The sequence below is a fragment of the Paralichthys olivaceus genome, chromosome 21 (assembly GCF_024713975.1).
Source record: "Paralichthys olivaceus isolate ysfri-2021 chromosome 21, ASM2471397v2, whole genome shotgun sequence".
Classification (NCBI taxonomy): Eukaryota; Metazoa; Chordata; class Actinopteri; order Pleuronectiformes; family Paralichthyidae; genus Paralichthys; species Paralichthys olivaceus.
In genome coordinates, this window is record NC_091113.1 from 11751378 (window position 1) to 11770204 (window position 18827).

Below are 18827 nucleotides of genomic sequence, written 5' to 3' on the forward strand. Positions count from 1 at the left end.
GCTGCTTCGGTGATTTCTCGGCGAGAGACGTATTTCGGGAAGATCCGTCGCATGTACACACCTCCGACCCTCGTACATGATGTACAGCCCACGATCACACGCTGGATATAAAGCCACGGGAGAGTGTACAGACACAACCCGATGAACACAACAACTGTGTTAATCATCAGTATATACAATACGATTTGAACAACCCACCACATTGTATACCAGTTTTAACACATTTCCCACAACAACAGGCACTACACTTGTCTTTAGGGGAATAAAAGAAATATCTTAGCGCCATTAAAATCTTTTTAGATCACACCTACCGTTATCGTGTTCTACATTTTTGATCAGTAAATGATCACTGAATATTCTGAAATTAAATATTATAGAAACATTTTTACAGTAGAAAATGTTAAGTCTACTCCTCTGAACAAAAACAGAAAAATGTTATTGTTTTGTCAGATATTTTCAGCAGCTCTATTTCCAGTGTCATTGCCACAATATGTGCGTTATATTGTAGCTGGTGGCCTCAGATCATTTCCTGGCAAAAACCAGACAGCCTGATTTGGTGCTAAAGGGGGGCCCATAACATTTCCTCTTGTAAGTTATTGAAGTAAAAGTGCATCCCCTGTGCCAGTAACCTCTAAAACACCATCAATAAAACAAAAACATGCATGGAAATACATGTGCTAATATACAAGTTAGATGAAAACTGGAATGGCTCAATGTGTCCACATATTTCTTCTTCAGGATTTAAAAGCTGTGCAAAATTAAAATACGTATCATTAATTCTGCCTACAGGCGACTGTTCCACTTGAATAAAATAATCATATGATGCTTCTTGGAGATCCCACCAGATGTAGAATAAAGAGTTTTTTATTGAACAGCTGAATGAAGATAAATAGTTGCATACTTGCATCCAGGTGTACAAGACACACAAACACACACAAGCACACACATCAACACACACTCCACGACTTGCACCTAGTCGTGAAAATATAGCACAGTGGTTACATGAATCAAGTTTTCGTCAGTCTGGATATTGCTTGTTTATGCTCAGGTAATGTCCGACTCTGAGAAACTGGCTGTGACTTGAGAGATCTGAAGCTCACTGATCTGTCTCCTCAGATGCATGATCTCTTCCTCCTGCTCTTCAACCCTCCTCTGCAAACCATGGATCACCTGAAGGAGAAAGGATTATTTGTGATATAGTCAGGAACTATCAGTGCAGATGATGCAAGTGTGATCAAGTCTTCCTGGAACCAACAATAAAACAAACTGCATGATCACTTTGCCACTCCAACAGACGAACATATACAGTAAATCATTGAAGTTTAGTAACAATTAAATGTTATTTCTACTTGTTTCCATAAATCTATTACATCTTTGAAGATTGTATATTAGTAATGCCAAAATTATTCATTCAGAATTTTTTTTACTGCACAAAAATTCAGGGGTAGTTAATTTTTAAAGCTAAAAGGCTCTGTACCATGTCCTTGGTGCAGAAGAGTTCACTGCATAGGAGCTGGCTGGCCGTGGGACGAACACTTGGCTCTTTACTCGTTAGCTTCATGATGTATTTCGTCAGGACTGGCCATCTCTGGCAGAAGGAGTCTGGGATTTTCCCCTCTTTCAGGTCCCCAAGGGTCCGGACCCTCTCCATCTCTGTTCCAAAAGGCTGGAATAGCTCGAGAGCCAGCACTCCGATGCTGTACATGTCAGACTAGAAGACCGACAATGATACGAATTAAGTTTAGACTGTTAAGAATTTAATTTAAGTAATGAAGAAAATGACGAAGGTTAACGACTAAATGATAAAGTTCAAAATGATTTGAGTACAACACAAAGATAAAACCTGTGTCACATGAAAAATAAAGTCTGAGATACTCATAGTTAAGCCGTTATACTATTACTGTTTACCTTTGAATCATAATGGGAGCCATTCAATTGTTCTGGTGCAGCATACACAACTGTACCAACACCACCAGTGTGCGAAAAACCTGCAAATTACACCACATCACTTATAAGCATACAGCACCATCTACTGGTTCTATGAGGTACTGTGTGAAAATGTAACAACGCAATAGGAACATTGTTACCGCTGAGAGGAGACATAGTGCTTTTGTTTCCATCTGCTATTATTCTGCCACAGGCCAAACCAAAGTCCCCAATCCGAACATGGCAGTCCTGAGCATGGAGGAAAATGTTCCTCGGCTGTGGGAAGAGAAGAGAGAAAATTATAAATAAAGATGTTAAGATTCAATGTTGGGCAGACATTAACAATATGAATACAATATTACTTATTATTACTTAAAACTTGAACATTTTTCCCTAAATGGCTTTGATGGGAAGATAGATGGTACAGCACTGTTATGTAGCTACTCAGTGTATCCAGCAAAAAATGAAAAGTGATTCTGTAAAAACAAAACTGCTGTACACCACATGAACTACAACATTTTAATTAGAAAAGACTTTACATTCTGCACTGCAAAATGATTGATTCGAATGTACTGTGAGCGTTTACATGGTAATAATTCCCCTGCTTTCCTAAAATAAGACTACTGAAGTGTCACAAGAAAAAACAGTTAAATACTCCAAAGGGTGTCACTAGGCCCTGTAATTGGCCCCCGTGCGCAGAAAGAACTTATCAGCTGTGACAGGAAGGCTGTCGATCTAAGTAAGACACTTAACTCAGACCAGAGTTGATGAAATCGGATGTGAAAAAAAACGAACTGAGAAAACGGAAGTAGCTGGTGAAAAAAATTATACACAGAAAGGGGAAGTAGTAGCAACTTCAAATTTAATCGACCTCCCTTATAAATTAACGTCTGCAACCACAAACTAGAATAACCTGATTCTCTTAACCACTCCCCTTCTGAAAGACGAGGCACGGACAGCAGGGAAGCTGTGATCTCTTGTCATGCTGGAGGAGCAGAGCAAACATGAAGAAAGGAGCAGTAACATGATTAAGTTTCACAACAATGAATTCTATACCGCTATTATGGATGAAGATGTGGCACGTATTGAGGATGTGTCAAAAAAGCACGGGAGCAACCTTCCCATCCAGGTACAAGTTGGTGAACCTGGGAACATTTTCTGGAAGGTAAATACAACAACTCAGACTTTCTTTTTAAATTATACTTAGATATAGTTTTGAAATACGTTTAAACTTCACTTCACAGAAAAGATTCTCACATAGACCAAAACGCAGCAACTTAAATATTATAATTTTAATAACACAAAATAATATACAAACGAGTATAAGGGTTATAATAAGGGGCCTAATAATTACCCTCAAATGTTTATGCTGCAATGGGATCAGATCCTGACAGTAAAAGGAAACAGTGCAAAGGGAGTTGCTCTTCTGGCGTTACACTACAACATATTCTTGTTTTCAAATTTTCCACTTTGTCTTGACTTGTCTTGCCTCAGGGCCTTCCTCTTCATCTGGCTGCCTCTTACAGAAGAGTAAAGAGCATGCAGAACCTGATTTCATTAGGAGCAGACCCAGGCATGAGGTGTGGACAAACACACACAAACACACAGAAACGCCCATCAATATCAAAGTGTTGGATCAGGTGTTTTATTCACTGTGTAAGCCTCTCGTTTAGTTTGAAAATAAAGTTACTCAGCTAGAGTTGATGAAATAACACCAAGTACAACAATATGCACATCACTGGTTGTTTTTATATACTAAAGTAGAAATCGACCAGTTCTCCTCTGCATCCCTTTCACTCTCTCTGCCCTGGTCAAAGGGACCAGTTCGGTCGAACCACATTACACTTGGTGATAACCAGTTGGCCCCGTACCTCGACTCCTTGGCCAAAACCAGATTCCAACCTCCAGAATGCTGTGATTGGCTCACACAGGAGGGCAGAGGCCTGTCTACAGCTCCTCTGTGAGCAAGGTGTGGACGTCAATGCAGAGGTGACTACAGGAACTAACCTCTCTTTTGCACAAATTTAAAAGTAGGGATGGTTATAGGTTTCTTAAACAGATTCACTCTTATTTGTGGAAATCTTCTTCACGTGCTGATAGCCATTTATCAATAAAGTTGTCTAAAAAAAAGTCAGAATGAAATGATTGGTCGATGTACCCTAACTGACCAGCCTGCCTGCACACACCCTGCCCTCCTCTTACTGCACATGACCTGAGTCTTCAGCCGAGGAGACATACACCCCTTTTCAAAGTGTAGCCTGCTCTTTCTGGCTTTCCCAGCATTACCAATCCTAGCTTTAATCTCCTGTCAGCGAAATTCCTCGCCCAACATTGACAGAGTTAAATTAAATTATTCAAAAAGTGATTTGCAGTGCTGTTAAATGAAATATATTTAAACGAGTATTGTGAAAAACCTTCTTAAACACTGTCAGGATTGCAGTTGCACTTCCTCATGAAACATTATGTCTAAGAGATGGTATTGTTGTGCTTCCTCCCTAGGTAGAGGGTGAGAGTCATGAGACAGCTCTCCACCTGTCAGTGCGCTACGCTGCTCTGTCTGCAGTCCAAACTCTCACCAAATACGGTGCTGATGTCAATGCCATGAACAGCAGCGGGATGACGCCCTTGCATATGGCCGCAGGGATTCTCCATAAGAACATTATTGTCAACTTGATCAGACAGGGAGCAGATATCAACATGGTGTGTGTCGTTCCTTTGTTTGTTTTTGGCAGTCAGTCAGCAGTCAGCATTTGCTTATATTTTCACCATAAAACACAAAAGACAAACACTATCACTGTTTTTTAAATTTTGTTACAGCCTATCAATGTTGAAGAATGACAAAGTAGTGATGTATCCACACAACTTTTGCTTGAACACATGCTAAAATATTCTACATACTTAATTAAAATGAATGTAAATTCTTGACTGTTTTCAAGGGGGTGAAGCACACAGGAAACACAGCTCTACACCTAGCTGCTGTGGCTAAGGCTATGAAGAGCGCTAAAACCCTGGACGACGACATCAACTGCATTTCCGAGCTGCTGGAGCACGGGGCCAAGCCCGACCCAGAGAACAAGGCCGGACTTACACCTTTACAGGAGGCGTGCTGCATGGGCAACGAGGAGCTGGTGGACCTGCTGCTCAGGTACGGAGCAGACATCAACAAGCTGAGCCGAGCAGGGGAGAACTGCTTGTTTCTGTTCCTGAACAACAAGACCAATGTAAAGAACAGCTCCCTGCTGGGGAAACTCATCAACCTGACATCCCCGCTCACCGTATACAACCATAACGGTGACTTGCCCTCAACCTTGACATTACCGTGTTTCTACAAGCAGCGAGAACAGCTACTGAAACTCATTCAGCATCCAAGAAGGCTTCAGGATATTTGTAAGAGTTATATTTATGTGAAACATGTACAAGGCAAGAAAGGGGAACTGAAAAAAATGCTGCCCGAGAGGCTATGTGACTTCAACTACTGGGAGAACGTACACGACATCTCCTTTGAGACTGATGACGGACTCGTTAAATAACAGATTGATATCACTCAAACTTGACACCAGTCTGTCACCACAACTTGCAGGTGACTGTAATGTTGCATTAAACTGCAAAGATACACCACATATATGAACAGGTCAATAAAATCCACGAAAGCATCTTACCTTCAGGTCTCTGTGCATGATTCCTCTGGAGTGAATATACTCCACCCCTTCAAGTATGTTCCTCAACAGGCTGAGAGTATGTTCCGTATCCACACATCCATACGGACCTGTAATAGAAGCCATGGGTCAAAAGGACATTAAACAAGTGAGACCTTCGCAGAATGACTGAGGTCACTACTCCAGCAGGACTCATGACTGAAGTCTCAAAGGAAGAAACGAGGAAGATGGACACTCTACCTCTAACTATAATGCAACCCACTGACTTTATAGGCGACAACAGACGTCAAATCAGATGCTTTTTGTTTCTATTTGACCATTTTAATACGCCCACGTATTTACTGAAAGTATTTAAAAAAATAGTTGATTTCTTATTTTCATCACTTATGTGGATCATGTAGTGATGTGAAATCTACATTTTCTTGTTCCTTTCTGTCATTAATGGAGCCATTTGTTAATATACTGTGATTATGTTTTTCAGGTGTGTTCTTTGGGAATATAAACAGGAGAGCCATTGAATCAGAGGTGATCTATTTCATTTCATTCAACTATCTAGATTTGCTCCAATAGGGGCAGGTTCCCCCTTTTTAAAACTGTGTATTACTGCTATTTGCCAAATAATATTAAATCGTGTGCTTTTAAATAAATTAAATCTGTATTGAAACAATATACTACTGTGTAATGCATAATGTGGTAAAGACTTACATTTTGAGGTTTGTTCTTCTTTGGGCTTTTCATTTCTCTCAGAGATCCAGTCCCTTAATGAGCGTTCACACAGCTGCATCTGGATGTAGAGCATCAGGTGGAACTGCACCTGCAGATAAAGAGGAATTTATCTTTTTAGGTGTATATTTCACTTCCTCACTTTCCGTATTTTAAAGGTCCAGTGTGTAAGATTTAGGTGAAAGGGATCTATTGGCAGATATTTAATGTAGGAAAATCCTTATGATGTTTTCACTAGTTCTTTTCATCTAAATTGTATGAATTGTAGTTTTCTTTACCCCCTTTATATTGAAATACTTTATATTTACATCGAGAGGGTCCTCTCTACGGAGGCCGCCATGTTTTTTACATTAGTCCAGACTGAACAAACTAAACACCTTTTGAGTTTTTATGACAACTGAAGTCTACCACAGGTTCTTTTTCATGTTTGGAAGGGGAGAGTGAGGTGAGGGGTGTTCAGCTGCAACATTCTACACACTGTACCTTTAAAAAGCTGCTTTCAGACATGCACTGAACTCCGGACAATCTCCTTAAATTTCCTGAAGTGGCTGTGTGTGATATGGGTTGTAAAAATATATGTATCTCTCTTGTAATTGGTCTAATGCCTGAGAGGCAGCTCAAGCTCCTACCTCTGTAGAAGTTGTACATCCGTCAGCCCACTCTTCGTCGATACAGGGCTTGTCGTTCAGCTCGATCCTGCCAGACTCCTCCTCTAACAGTTCTGAGCTGTCCCAACCCATGGCAGGACATTTGGAGCTGTTTATGGGACCTTTTTGCCCCAGAAATACACAGGGGACGTAGTTCTCCGGGATGCGGCGCATCGTCTTGGGACGCACCACCTGGCGCTTCTCTTGAGCTGGAACTACAGCTTTGACAGACGGGGTCTCACTTAGAGAGACTTTGTCACATGCAGCTGCATCTGTTGATGCTTGACTGAGGCTTTGAAAAACTATAGACAAGCTGTCATCAGAACTGCAAAAAAAAGAGTTTAAAGTTATTGAGACACAATTAAAAAGTAATCAGCAAGCTTAGAAAGCTATATGAGATATTTGGTGATAGTGTTTACACTGATCTTACTTGTCCTCTTGTTCAGGTGATTCCAGTTCAGGCAGGAGAGACTCAGGACCTTTAACAAAGACAGTTCACACATAAATGAACATTATATATAATATATTTAAAATAAAATTACATACACATACAGTCTTATCAAGCCAAACATACATTGCAGGGCAGCACTTAAAGACTCACGTGGTGCAGGCTGAACATGTTCCATCCATGCAGTGTGATAGCCCACAACATTTACATGCTGCAAGCTGGACAAAACTTTGACCTCCCTGAGGACCTACAGTCAAAAAGAAAAAAAACATTTAAATTTGTTATAATGGGTCAGTTATATCTCTGCGGCTGCTGCTGCTGCTGCTGCTGCTGCTGCTGCTGCTGCTGATGATGATGATGATGAAATACTGACCACCCACCTTCATACAGTCATCTTTTGAGACTTTTTTGATGAGAATTTTCTTCACAGCATAATATTGTCCATCAAGTTTGTTCATAACCTGCAAGATCATCCAGATAACATGATTGTGAGGATCAACTGAACTCGTGTCTTATAGGGGAGATTAGAACAAAGTAAATACCTTAAAAACGTTTCCATATGATCCTTTCCCAAGTCTAAAGATTTCTTCAAACTCACTGAGATACCGTGACGTCTGTGCTTGAAAAAGTCCCTCCTTAAGTCTGCGGGAAGGCAAAGAAATCTCTCACATAACACTTAACTAAAAACAAACATCATCATTACAATTAAATATTTCTTGGGAGCAACTCAACGTTCAAACGACACCAAGTGCACCTTACCTTACAGGAAGATTATAAGTGTTTGTGCCACAACCCTGTAAAATAAGATGAGGAAACACTATGTTCACGTTGTGTGTGTGAAAAGAAACTTTGATCAGTGCTCTAAAAACTAAAAAAAATCTAGTTTACAACATGTCCTGTTACCTGCGGGTACATGGAGGAGGTGGCAGCGTTGAGCAGCTCAGTGAAGGCCCGGTTGTGCTGCAGTCTGATGGTGCTGAACTCATCACTGATAGCCAGAGGTGAGAGGAGTTTCATGGCTGCTAAATGCTGGCCAATGACTGTCAGAGGGATGACAAAATTATTTGTAATTTAATTTGCAATGGAGCGCAACAGTAACGGCCCATTTTTAGAGCCCACTCTGGTTCCGGGCCAAAATTTGACCATTCACATCCTCCACTGACGTTTCAGAAAATAAAACGTGTTTAAAACCTGGAACAGCAACGAGATTAATCATGAAAATAAAACATTTCATGTGGTGCCAAAAATTTTTGGGAAAATGGAAAAGTAGATAAAGGAACATGACTGTGTATATGATTATTTATAGGTTGAAGGAACTACGCTTCCCATTAACAATTGCGAATTATCACTTTCCAATGACTTTCAATGCTTCTTCCTGAATTTAACTTTGTTCATACAATGTTGCAAAATATCAGTTTGTGTCTTGTATGTGTGTTTGTGTGCAGTTGTGGTAAACGTTTCAATGGTAACAGCGAGCTCCAACAATGGCTACTACACCTGAGAATTGTAGTGTAGTGTTGTACTACTCCTTTACATCACAAATAAAACATATTTTTCTGAAAACACAGTTGATATCATACAGATTTGAGGCTTCTTCGGGAACATAAAACTTAATGTCACAGTCTAGTAGCTTGTGGCAAGTCTGCACTAAATGGTTACAATATTATGGTTAAAAATCTAAATCTCTACTCTGAAAATGAATGGGATTTTTACTTCCAAAACCACGCTGTTGACTTCTATGTACAACGAACACTCATCTCAAAACACTTACAACAGTCTGATATAGGGACTAAAACTGTTTTTTTAACTGGCAGTTCCAGTGTATTTTCTCAATGATTACCTTTAAACAGCATATGTGAGCGTGTTGGATTTCTCTCATAGACGAAGCACAGGTGCTCCAGCAGAGAGCCCAGGAGAAGGTGGTTGGGGATCGCAGAGGCAAACTCTTGGATGGACGGGTAATGTCTTTCCGACATTAACACATTATGGTTATTATCTGTGTCAGAAGCTGAGCATACATAGAAATTGAAAATGAGGAGAATGAAGCAGTGGTGAATTATCATTTTTAAAATTCAGTTTCACATAATTGTTAGAGAATAGAGAATAGAATGGATCTAAACTAAATATTGTAGCACAAAAAAAGGATTTGGATGGTCGTGAAGTGACTTTGTTCAAATTTCAGTGAAATCAAATATTCATACATTCAGAATTGCAACTGTCTTACCTTCTTCAATAACTTTTGCAATCATTTCAACAATGCCTTTTTCTTGTAGGTCCATTTTTCTATATAAAACCCTTTTGGTGCAATATTCCAGACTGAGAAATGCAAAAATGAATAATCCTTTTCACCCCCAAGACCATACATGAGCTCATCTTGATTATACATAAGGGTGTACAGCAGTAACGCTTATCTGCCTGGTCCAGCGGACACCGGCCTCCTCCACCTACTGTGCTCTGTAAACACACGACCCAGCTAAGACACTGGGTCACTGTGCCAGGACACGTTTTTGTCAGTGTCATCATACCGCAAGATGTGTTATGTAGCAAGTCTTAGCTTGTTTAGAAATTAACCTAACATCCTGATGATGTTACTGGACCCATGCAAACGTATCTGTCAAGTGCAAGTACAGGTTTAAGGGTAAAGGGGTATTCCACCAATTTAAGTATTAACTTGTCAGTACTACTCAAACTATAAAACAGGCTGCATCAAGTCTTGTGACAGCACTGGAGGGAGCTCTCTAAAGACTGAGAAAATAACTCTCACGAGTGTAATCCGGGAATTTTACTTAAGCCGTCACGCATTTGACACAAAACCCCAAAAGAGGAACATAAAGTGTTTTTCAGTGTCAATTTGGAAAATGATCCACCCATTTCAAAGTAACTCATATTCGGAACATACTAGAATGACAGTCAGTTGCATACTTCTGCCAAGGCCCAACAGTCCCCTAAATTCAGCCGCACCACACGATTTCACACATTCATAGATGTCACTCCACTGAACATCCCTGTTCTATGAATTATTTCTTAACAATTCACAAAAATGCCGAAAAATAAATCAAATCCCCTCCAAAAGTTAAAGGGGTCGTCCTTGGCCCACCATTCCACAAAGTTTCAATAAAACTGATTCAAAGGTTTTAGTGTAATCCTGATAAAATTAGTGTAACAGGGATACACTGAAGTGGAAACACAAGTTTAGTCAGTTTAAAAACAACTTCAGGTTTTCCTTGACAAGCTGAATGGTCATTGTCTCTGTTGTTTTTAGAACATAACAAACTGAGGAGCATGTTTGGCAAAACACCACATACCAAAGATGAGTTAAAGGTTCAGTGTGTAGAATTTAGTGAGGTTTTATGTTGCAGCTGAATACCCCTCACCTCACCCTCCCCTCCCAAACATGACAGAGACCTTCAGTTGTCACATGAATTAAAAAGGTGTTTAGTTTGTCCAGTCTGGGCTACTGTAAAAAAAACATGGCAGCCTCCATAGACAGGACCCGCTCCTGATGTAATATAAAGGATTTAAATCTAAGGGCTCACTCTAGAGTAAAGAAAACAGCAATTTGTACAATTTGGATGAAACACACTAGTGAAAACCTCACTAGGATTATTTTATGTTTAATTTCTGCCAATAGATCCCTCTCACCTGAATCTCACACACTGAACCTTTAAATGGTCGCTGCACGAGTGTGGACACGTTAAACTTTTGCTAATAAAGCTGCTAAGTGTAGATGATACTGGTTTGTTAGGATAAACACACAGAAATCAAAATGTAAAAGAGTTAATTGATGGTAAGTAGATGGTAGGATGAGCCCATGGCTGTTTACGTGACGTCTTTAAACGTATCGACGGCCATTGTACCAGTTTACACAGGTCAAAGTTTTCTTCTGGTATAAATGAGGGGTCTCTGTCAACAACATTTAGCGACTTTACCACAGAAGAAGAAAAGCTGCTTACTGTCGAACTGGACTTCTTCTTCTTCGTCCTCTGCTCTCGCCAAACTCTCCATGCTAACGTTAGCTTTAGCTTCATGTCTCCCGGTGGCTTTGAGCTTGTATCGGACTAAAACGCTGCTGCTGTGACTGAAGCTCTCTTCCGGACGAAGCGCACCGTTGTTGTGTGTTGAACTGAACATGTCTGGACGCGAATAACGGGGGTTTGACAGCACGAAGATACAAAAACAATAAAACAAACGCTGCCCAGCTCACAGCAGCTAACCCATACCTGCAGTATGAAAACCACGAGCTCCAACTTAGCTTCTCAAATGTTTAACGAAGCATCAGAAGAGCTAAAGTCCCTCAGATGTCAAAAACCATGCCGAGGACTGCCATGATTTAACAGCCCGGGGATGGTCCACAAACAACCGATACAATACAATACAATAATAATATAATGTAATAATACAATGAACTGATAGGGATATATTGCATCTATAATTACAGCGTGAAATCATCATTTTTACACTGCTTTGTGTTTTATCATAAACACTAATCTACAGCTTAAAGTGAGTGAGAATGAAGCTGCAACAAACACATTATTCGTTTTTTTTAATACGAGACATTTGCACACAGGTCCTAACATCACAATAGGTCAAGCACTGCGTTCATGTACTCATCGGAATACCCCATGTTCGCGAGTTGTGAGCTGAGGTAGTGTGTGTTTATGTACTTCATGTGTGGAAAAAAACAAGAGTTGTATTAATTATGTTTAGAGTGTTTGAAAAACACAGCAACCCTCAATTTCCGAAATTTCTATGATGATAAAGAGTGAAAATGTTGCTAACTTTCAGAGTTGTGGTTCCGACTTGATGTAGCGTTCATGTTTCCTCATTGGGTGACTCATTTTTCCGATTACTCTAATAGCACATGAATGCACCAAAGGATTCCGGCGGGTCTGATGAAATGTTACAGTTGTTACAGAGTTTGCGGCAACACTTTCGACACATTCATTATTTATTCATAAAGAACGATATCATCATTATTACGTTATCATCACTCATATATTTAAGGCTTAGATTTTATACACTAACCATTTATTTAAATTCTATCTGAAATTTGCATGTAATGGTAAACACTGCTGCTTTACGCTGATGACGCAGTGGGACGCTCACGTGTGTATTTCCTTCACGGTGTCTGAAGCGGCTCTTCCGTCCAACACTGAAAACAGACACTATTTACACTCGTGTGGACGGACACGTGTTAATAATCGTCTGTTAACGTGTCAGAGAAAGTAACATGTGAAACAAATGAGTGACTTCCTCCTCCTCAAGCCTCCCAGACTCTGAAGATGTCCGATGCTTGGTAAGTTGGCTACTATTCATCCAGTTTACCTGCAGGTGATTGTGTCTTACACTGGAAATTACACGTCAAACACATTGTAGGCTTCAGGCGTCGTATAGATTTGCTAAAACCCTTCATGGGATCCGATCCTCAAACCTGCTTCCTGCAAACCCTCCAACTCTTTACTGACTTCATGAGACCTCCATGTTTCCCAACCAGGACCCTCCCACAATCCTCATGTCCTCACCACAGGTCAGACGATGCAGAGTTTGAGGGGCTGGTAACATTAGACCCTGACAGATCTGGATATCTGAGGGCTGCTGCTGATACACAGATAACATGGATGGTCCATCACTCATATATTAAACCCATTCAACTTATATTAATGGAGATATGTGGGACTAAAAACTATCATTTTATGTGCTTCAGAAAACTGACAGGAGTAGAGCCCCACAGATTTGTATATGGGCAGATACTGATATTAGGGAGTTACAATAATTTCTATTCTGATATATCTGCCTTTATACTATATGTGTGTATATATATTATATAGACATGACAAAAAACAGTTTGCAGGCAATGATTCCTAAGATATCTTTAACAAACCAATGTGACAAAGAAATTGAATCGAGGTGTCATATTTTAAATGTGTACATGTAAATAAAAGACCCACAAACACAACCAAATATATTAATGTTGAATCAAGTAGATCCAAAAAGTTTCACAGTAAAGGTTGATATAAATGCACGTTGTCCTTGCGAAGCAGTTTATGTTTTCATCTGCGTTTTAATTTACTGACTGTTTAGCCTTGGCGGGAGAATCTGCCATTGTAGTTGGTTGTGTAAATTAGTTTTTTACATCAGAAAACATAAACGCAGAAATCAATATCTCTGTGAAAGGCTCATATTGATATCAAATCGATATTTCGGTCGAACTCTAATCTTGATAGGTGAGCTTGTTTAAATATATCACTGCAGTATTAATACGGCAGAGGTAACATCATTATTCACCATTATTATTGTTTGATTATCTGTAGCTCTGAACCTGCGGGAGCCATCAAGGCTATTGACAAGCACTCAGTGCATCAGATCTGCTCAGGACAGGTGGTGCTGACTTTATCCACTGCCGTCAAAGAGCTGGTGGAAAACAGCATTGATGCAGGAGCCACCAACATTGGTAAGAAAAGATAAACTCTGTACTTTTTTCTCCCACAGAGGACTTCAATAATCTGTCTTTAAAAAAAAGAAGCAGAAACCGATACTGGGGTTTTCTGTCAGATGAGTTGTTAGTGTGAACACTATGAAAGTAATTGTTTTACTTTTGTCAAGATGACTGTGTTTTACAGTTCAGTTCATATCTACAGGAGAACAGTAGATATCACAATAGACAAAATTCTGGACAAACGTTTCCAGTATCATGTTTCAGCTTTTCAGAGCAAATCCAAAACGGTAAGTCCATTGAAAAGATATAGTTCTGATCATTCAACAAGGTTGTTTCTGTGCTGCAAGGATTTATCTGCATTTAAGATTGTGATCGCTTGCCATTGCTGTGTTTCACACGTTTCACTTTGCTGCATGTTCCAGATGTGAAGCTGAAGGAGTGTGGTGCTGAACTAGTGGAAGTGTCAGACAATGGCAAAGGTGTGGAGGAGGCCAACTTTGAAGGACTGAGTAAGTGTCAGCTTTGCACGTTCACTCCGTTAGATGAGTCCTACCTGATATTTTTGGTGACCTGAAACCTCCTCTCACTCCACAGCACTGAAGCATCACACGTCAAAAATCAGGGATTTCTCCGATCTCATCCATGTGGAGACGTTTGGCTTCAGAGGTGAAGCGCTCAGCTCTCTGTGTGCTCTGAGGTAAAACACTTCAAAGGACACGACCATTCAGCACATAAACTCAAACTACCCCCGCCTCATTAGCCTGCAACTCCTTGTCCTAGCAACCTGAGTGTGGTGACGTGCCATGAGTCCAACCAGGTGGGGACCAAGCTGGTGTTTGACCACAAAGGCCACACGGTGCAGCGGTCTCCCCATCCCCGTCAGCAAGGCACCACAGTCAGCCTGCAGCAGCTCTTCTACACCCTGCCCGTTCGACACAAAGAGTTCCAACGCAATATTAAGAAGGTCAAGTGACTAAAGGACCATTAAGATGTCTCTGCTCGTGTCCTTCATATTTGATCCTAAAAGTTCTGTATTTTCAGGAGTACACCAAAATGATCCATGTCCTGCAGTCGTACTGTATCATCTCCACAGGAGTGCGTATTACCTGCTCCAACCAAAATGAGAAGGGAAAACGCAGCACAGTGCTGAGCACCAGTGGAAGCCACAGCATGAGAGACAACATAGGAGCCATATTTGGACCAAAACAGGTTGGAATGTTGGTTTTACATTTGTCTTGATCATAATGTTTCACTACTGTGGAAGGATTACCATGTTTTTCCAAACTGTTGCTGATCCATGAGGAAAACTGATGTTGTTGATATATTTCATATATGGTAATGGAATTTCAGGAATATCCTTGGAAAATAAAATTTATAGGAAATCTTTTCTTTTTCTATGGTTGTGTGTTCTGCAGCTACAGAGTCTTCTACCCTTTCAACAACTCTCACCTACAGAAAATATTATTGAAGAATATGGACTGACAGAAGCAGATCTTCCCAAACAGCTTTTCACGTAAGTGGCCCTCTTGCATGGAAGTCCTGAGTTTGCCTTTCACAAGCAGCAGGAGATTGTCTGTGCCAGACACACTCACAACAACAGGACAGAACATTCAGGAGAGGGGCGACGCCTGGGTACAGAAATCCCATTTTTGTTTGCAGTACATTAACACCAGTTTCGGCTCTTATCATCAAAAGCTCTCGAATCTCGTCTTTCCATCTTGAAATCTTCGTCAGCGTCTCTAACCTGTATGGCACCTTTTTGTTTGAATGGAAATCTGTGTTTTGGCAGCATCACAGGGTTTGTGTCAAGCGGGGAACATGGCGTCGGGAGAAGCGCCACAGACAGACAGTTCTTTTTCATTAACAACCGACCATGTGATCCCCTCAAGGTAAGTCTTCTGCAGTGGGTTTACTGGGACTTTTAAAGGTGATGATTCCCTTATTTCAGCCTGACCTGTGGATGTGCCTCAACTTGCAGGTGAACAAAGTTGTGAATGAAGTGTATCACATGTATAACAGACATCAGTATCCATTTGTGGCCTTGAACATAGCCGTCGCCTCAGGTGAGAAAATGTAATTATATCAAAATTCTATTTCTGAAATGCAGAGTTGGCGTTTTGTTCGACGTGAGTTGTTTTTGTTTTCTTATTTCAGACTGTGTGGACGTGAACGTAACCCCAGACAAACGACAGATTTTACTCCAGGAGGAGAAGCTGTTGCTGGCTATTCTAAAGACCTCTCTCATCAGCATGTATGAGACTGGAGTCAATAAGATCAGTCTGAACTATACACACATGCCCAGACCCAGTAAGAACACTGCAATACATTTAGCCCGCAACAGTCACTATCTTTGTATTCACATTATAGCAGAGTTAAATCATTTTACGGATAATTCTCTGTCGGCGTTTCCTTCACTATGCTTTTAATTTGAATATTTGTTTGTCAATTATCTGCAGATGCGACGTCTGATTTATGTCCGGTCATCAAATCTAATCAGAACGCGCCACAACCTGCAGAATCCATGGAACCAGCAATTCAGAGGCCAAAGTCGTCCTTGAACCTGGCCAGCCTGAAAGCTGCGTTTTCAAGTCACCACAGCTCCAGTTCTGGGAGCAATTTAAACACGTCAAAAGCAGCCAACAGCGGCCCAGCACAGAAAACTCTGCAGTCTTTTTTTAATTCTTCTGTAAAACCTTCTGCTTCCAGCCCAAGTGTGAAATCTCCTTTGACTCTCACTGAATGCTCCCCAGTGGGAAAATCTGCACTAGATGGATTCAGATACAGACAGATATCGTGTGGTGACGCAGACCACGACAGAGACAGTGCTGTGTCCAGTTTTGTTTCCACTACGGCAGCTCCGGACAGTCTGTGTTCTGGCCTGGAGGTCAGTTCTCCTGAACCGGTGATCGACAGGCTCAGAGTAAAACTGGAAGAATCAGAAGAGACATCAAACAATCATCCGACTGTTCCTGAAGCCCCAGCGTCACAAACTGAGCCGTGCGCTTCAGAAGAGGATGGTGCTGTGAGCCCGGATGCCAAGCGGGCCAGGAAGGAGAATACAGAAGTCAAACCCAACACTTTCTCAAACTGTTCTGTGGGATCCTCTTCCACTGCAGTGGATGCTCCAGTCTGTGTACGGAGGAGGACGGTGCCTCTGCAGTTCTCTCTACAAGAGCTCGAAGGGAAGATAAAGAGGATACAGGAGCGGCAGAAGCAAAACGTTGGTGAGGAGCTACGCTACAGACGCTTCCGGGCCAAGATCAACCCTGGAGAAAACCAGTGTGCAGAGGACGAGCTGAGGAAGGAGATCAGGTGGAATCTTTTTTCTTTACTATAACTATACTTCTACACTGTTATTTTCACAACACTAAACATTCTGCACTTTCTTATCGACAGTAAAGACATGTTTAAAGAGATGGAGATCATCGGGCAGTTTAACCTGGGCTTCATTATCGCTAAACTCAACTCGGACATCTTCATGGTTGACCAACACGCCACAGATGAGAAGTACAACTTTGAGATGCTGCAGCAGCACACGGTGCTCCAAGGACAGAAACTCATCGCGTGAGAATCTATATTTGTTGGTTGTTTCCACTGTTATAACAAGTTTAACTGGTCAGTGATTGATTTTTGTTTTTTTCCTTGATGTTTGCAGCCCTCAGAAACTTCACCTCACTGCGGTCAGTGAGAACGTACTCTTGGAGAACATTGAGATTTTCAGAAAGAACGGCTTTGAGTTTCTGGTTGAGGAGGATGGTATTTACATTTTATTTTGATATCAGCCATTAAACATTTTTAATTTGTTTTCATACTTGACGTCCAATTTTTGATTATTACATCCAAACATTGTTTTCATTGTGACCGTAGCTCAGGTGATGGAGAGGGTGAAGCTGGTGTCTCTACCCACAAGTAAGAACTGGACATTCGGTCCAGCTGACATTGAGGAGCTGATCTTCATGTTGAGTGACAGCCCAGGTGTCATGTGTCGACCATCCAGGGTCAGACAGATGTTTGCCTCCAGAGCTTGTCGCAAATCTGTGAGTTTATAATAAACAGACCATTTTAGATATGTCAGATATTTACAAGAACAGGTTCTGGCTTTAGTTTGGAGTTTGCATTCCTTTTCCCTCTGCACCATGAAAATATAAAATATAAATGTCATAATTGCTGTCATCAATTAAGGCGAAGAGCAGATTGTTTCCTCGTACATTATCGATTGTTTTTTATGTCCGTGTTCAGATCATGATCGGCACTGCTCTGAGTGTCAGCGAGATGAAGAAGCTGTTGGTTCACATGGGGGAGATCGAGCATCCGTGGAACTGTCCTCACGGCAGACCCACGATGAGACACCTCGTCAACCTGGACATCATCTCACCAGACTGACCATTCCACTCCAGTTTATCCCTGTTCAACATCGCCCTCACTGACTCTACATAAGCTCTACATATTGTAAATTAGTTTTATTCAAGTGCTTGGTATTGACTGATTTTCTTAATTTCTTAATTTCATTTTTGTATATATAAAAACACTAATTGTTTTTTTATTGGGGGGGGGAATAAACAACATATATTCTATGTGTTGCCTCGTTCTGTTAAACACAATTTTTCCCAATTCTCTTATTAAACTTGACCTTCATCATCTCCCAGCACAGCAAGTGTCCTCTGTTACACGTTTTCATTGGGTTCACATATTATCATACATCTAAATATCTATATAGATAGATAGATATTTCTACATGTTTGTGTGTATGTAGATATAATTTAGTGTCTTTTTATATACATGTCTTTTTTTTTTGCTCACACAAACAACATGCACCACACCATGACAACCATCAACCATACACTCGCTGCTGAACCCCCACCACCACATCATCACACAGTAATCTCCATCTTATTAAATACATTTATTTGCATCTCCCTCTCTTTGTTGTGGCCTTGTGACAATGACCCTGGGCTTTCGATATTTCTTTGATGATAAAAATCCAGAAATAC

At 40.8% G+C, this 18827-nt stretch overlaps 3 protein-coding genes across 6 annotated transcripts; 2 read left to right on the forward strand and 1 right to left on the reverse strand.

Moving 5' to 3' along the window:
- Positions 1–846: 846 nt before the first annotated feature.
- eif2ak1 (eukaryotic translation initiation factor 2-alpha kinase 1) lies at positions 847–12001 on the reverse strand. 4 transcript variants are annotated; one of them, XM_020083257.2, is made up of 15 exons: positions 11354–12001; positions 9241–9408; positions 8304–8440; positions 8160–8194; positions 7943–8042; positions 7781–7861; positions 7554–7647; positions 7383–7431; positions 6935–7277; positions 6288–6396; positions 5586–5692; positions 2088–2202; positions 1909–1988; positions 1478–1711; positions 847–1170 (listed from the first exon to the last, which is right to left on the reverse strand). In XM_020083257.2, exons 1-15 carry the CDS (start codon positions 11529–11531, stop codon positions 1045–1047), a joined length of 1956 nt encoding a protein of 651 aa, XP_019938816.2. In that variant the 5' UTR covers positions 11532–12001; the 3' UTR covers positions 847–1044. The 4 variants fall into 4 exon arrangements, with proteins under 4 accessions (XP_019938816.2, XP_069373814.1, XP_069373816.1 ...); XM_069517713.1 differs by having other exon boundaries at positions 7527–7647; positions 11354–11764; XM_069517715.1 differs by lacking the exon at positions 11354–12001 and adding an exon at positions 9625–11340.
- On the forward strand, positions 2769–6251 carry LOC109626976 (ankyrin repeat domain-containing protein 61). The gene is made up of 5 exons (XM_020083258.2): positions 2769–3091; positions 3421–3506; positions 3744–3915; positions 4426–4626; positions 4863–6251. The coding sequence occupies exons 1-5, from the start codon at positions 2909–2911 to the stop codon at positions 5454–5456; spliced, it is 1236 nt and encodes a 411-aa protein (XP_019938817.2). The 5' UTR covers positions 2769–2908; the 3' UTR covers positions 5457–6251.
- Positions 12002–12293: 292 nt separating the features above from the next.
- On the forward strand, positions 12294–18484 carry pms2 (PMS1 homolog 2, mismatch repair system component). The gene is made up of 15 exons (XM_020083256.2): positions 12294–12696; positions 13712–13851; positions 14259–14345; positions 14431–14533; positions 14617–14800; positions 14878–15045; positions 15252–15349; positions 15626–15725; positions 15815–15899; positions 15991–16143; positions 16293–17148; positions 17233–17400; positions 17492–17592; positions 17704–17873; positions 18076–18484. Exons 1-15 carry the CDS (start codon positions 12683–12685, stop codon positions 18217–18219), a joined length of 2571 nt encoding a protein of 856 aa, XP_019938815.1. The 5' UTR covers positions 12294–12682; the 3' UTR covers positions 18220–18484.
- Positions 18485–18827: the final 343 nt, after the last annotated feature.

Excerpts from the sequence above, each read along its gene's own strand:
- LOC109626976 (XM_020083258.2), top strand. The coding sequence starts at position 2,909 with ATGCTGGAGGAGCAGAGCAAACATGAAGAAAGGAGCAGTAACATGATT. Across the intron at positions 3,507-3,743 it reads GGAGCAGACCCAGGCATGAG|GGACCAGTTCGGTCGAACCA; the intron begins GTGTGGACAAAC and ends CCCTGGTCAAAG. Across the intron at positions 3,916-4,425 it reads GTGTGGACGTCAATGCAGAG|GTAGAGGGTGAGAGTCATGA; the intron begins GTGACTACAGGA and ends CTTCCTCCCTAG.
- eif2ak1 (XM_069517713.1), bottom strand. The coding sequence starts at position 11,531 with ATGTTCAGTTCAACACACAACAACGGTGCGCTTCGTCCGGAAGAGAGC. Across the intron at positions 8,195-8,303 it reads CCTCCTCCATGTACCCGCAG|GGTTGTGGCACAAACACTTA; the intron begins GTAACAGGACAT and ends CTTATTTTACAG. Across the intron at positions 7,862-7,942 it reads CATATGGAAACGTTTTTAAG|GTTATGAACAAACTTGATGG; the intron begins GTATTTACTTTG and ends ATGATCTTGCAG.
- pms2 (XM_020083256.2), top strand. Across the intron at positions 15,350-15,625 it reads CTTCCCAAACAGCTTTTCAC|CATCACAGGGTTTGTGTCAA; the intron begins GTAAGTGGCCCT and ends GTGTTTTGGCAG. Across the intron at positions 15,726-15,814 it reads GACCATGTGATCCCCTCAAG|GTGAACAAAGTTGTGAATGA; the intron begins GTAAGTCTTCTG and ends CTCAACTTGCAG.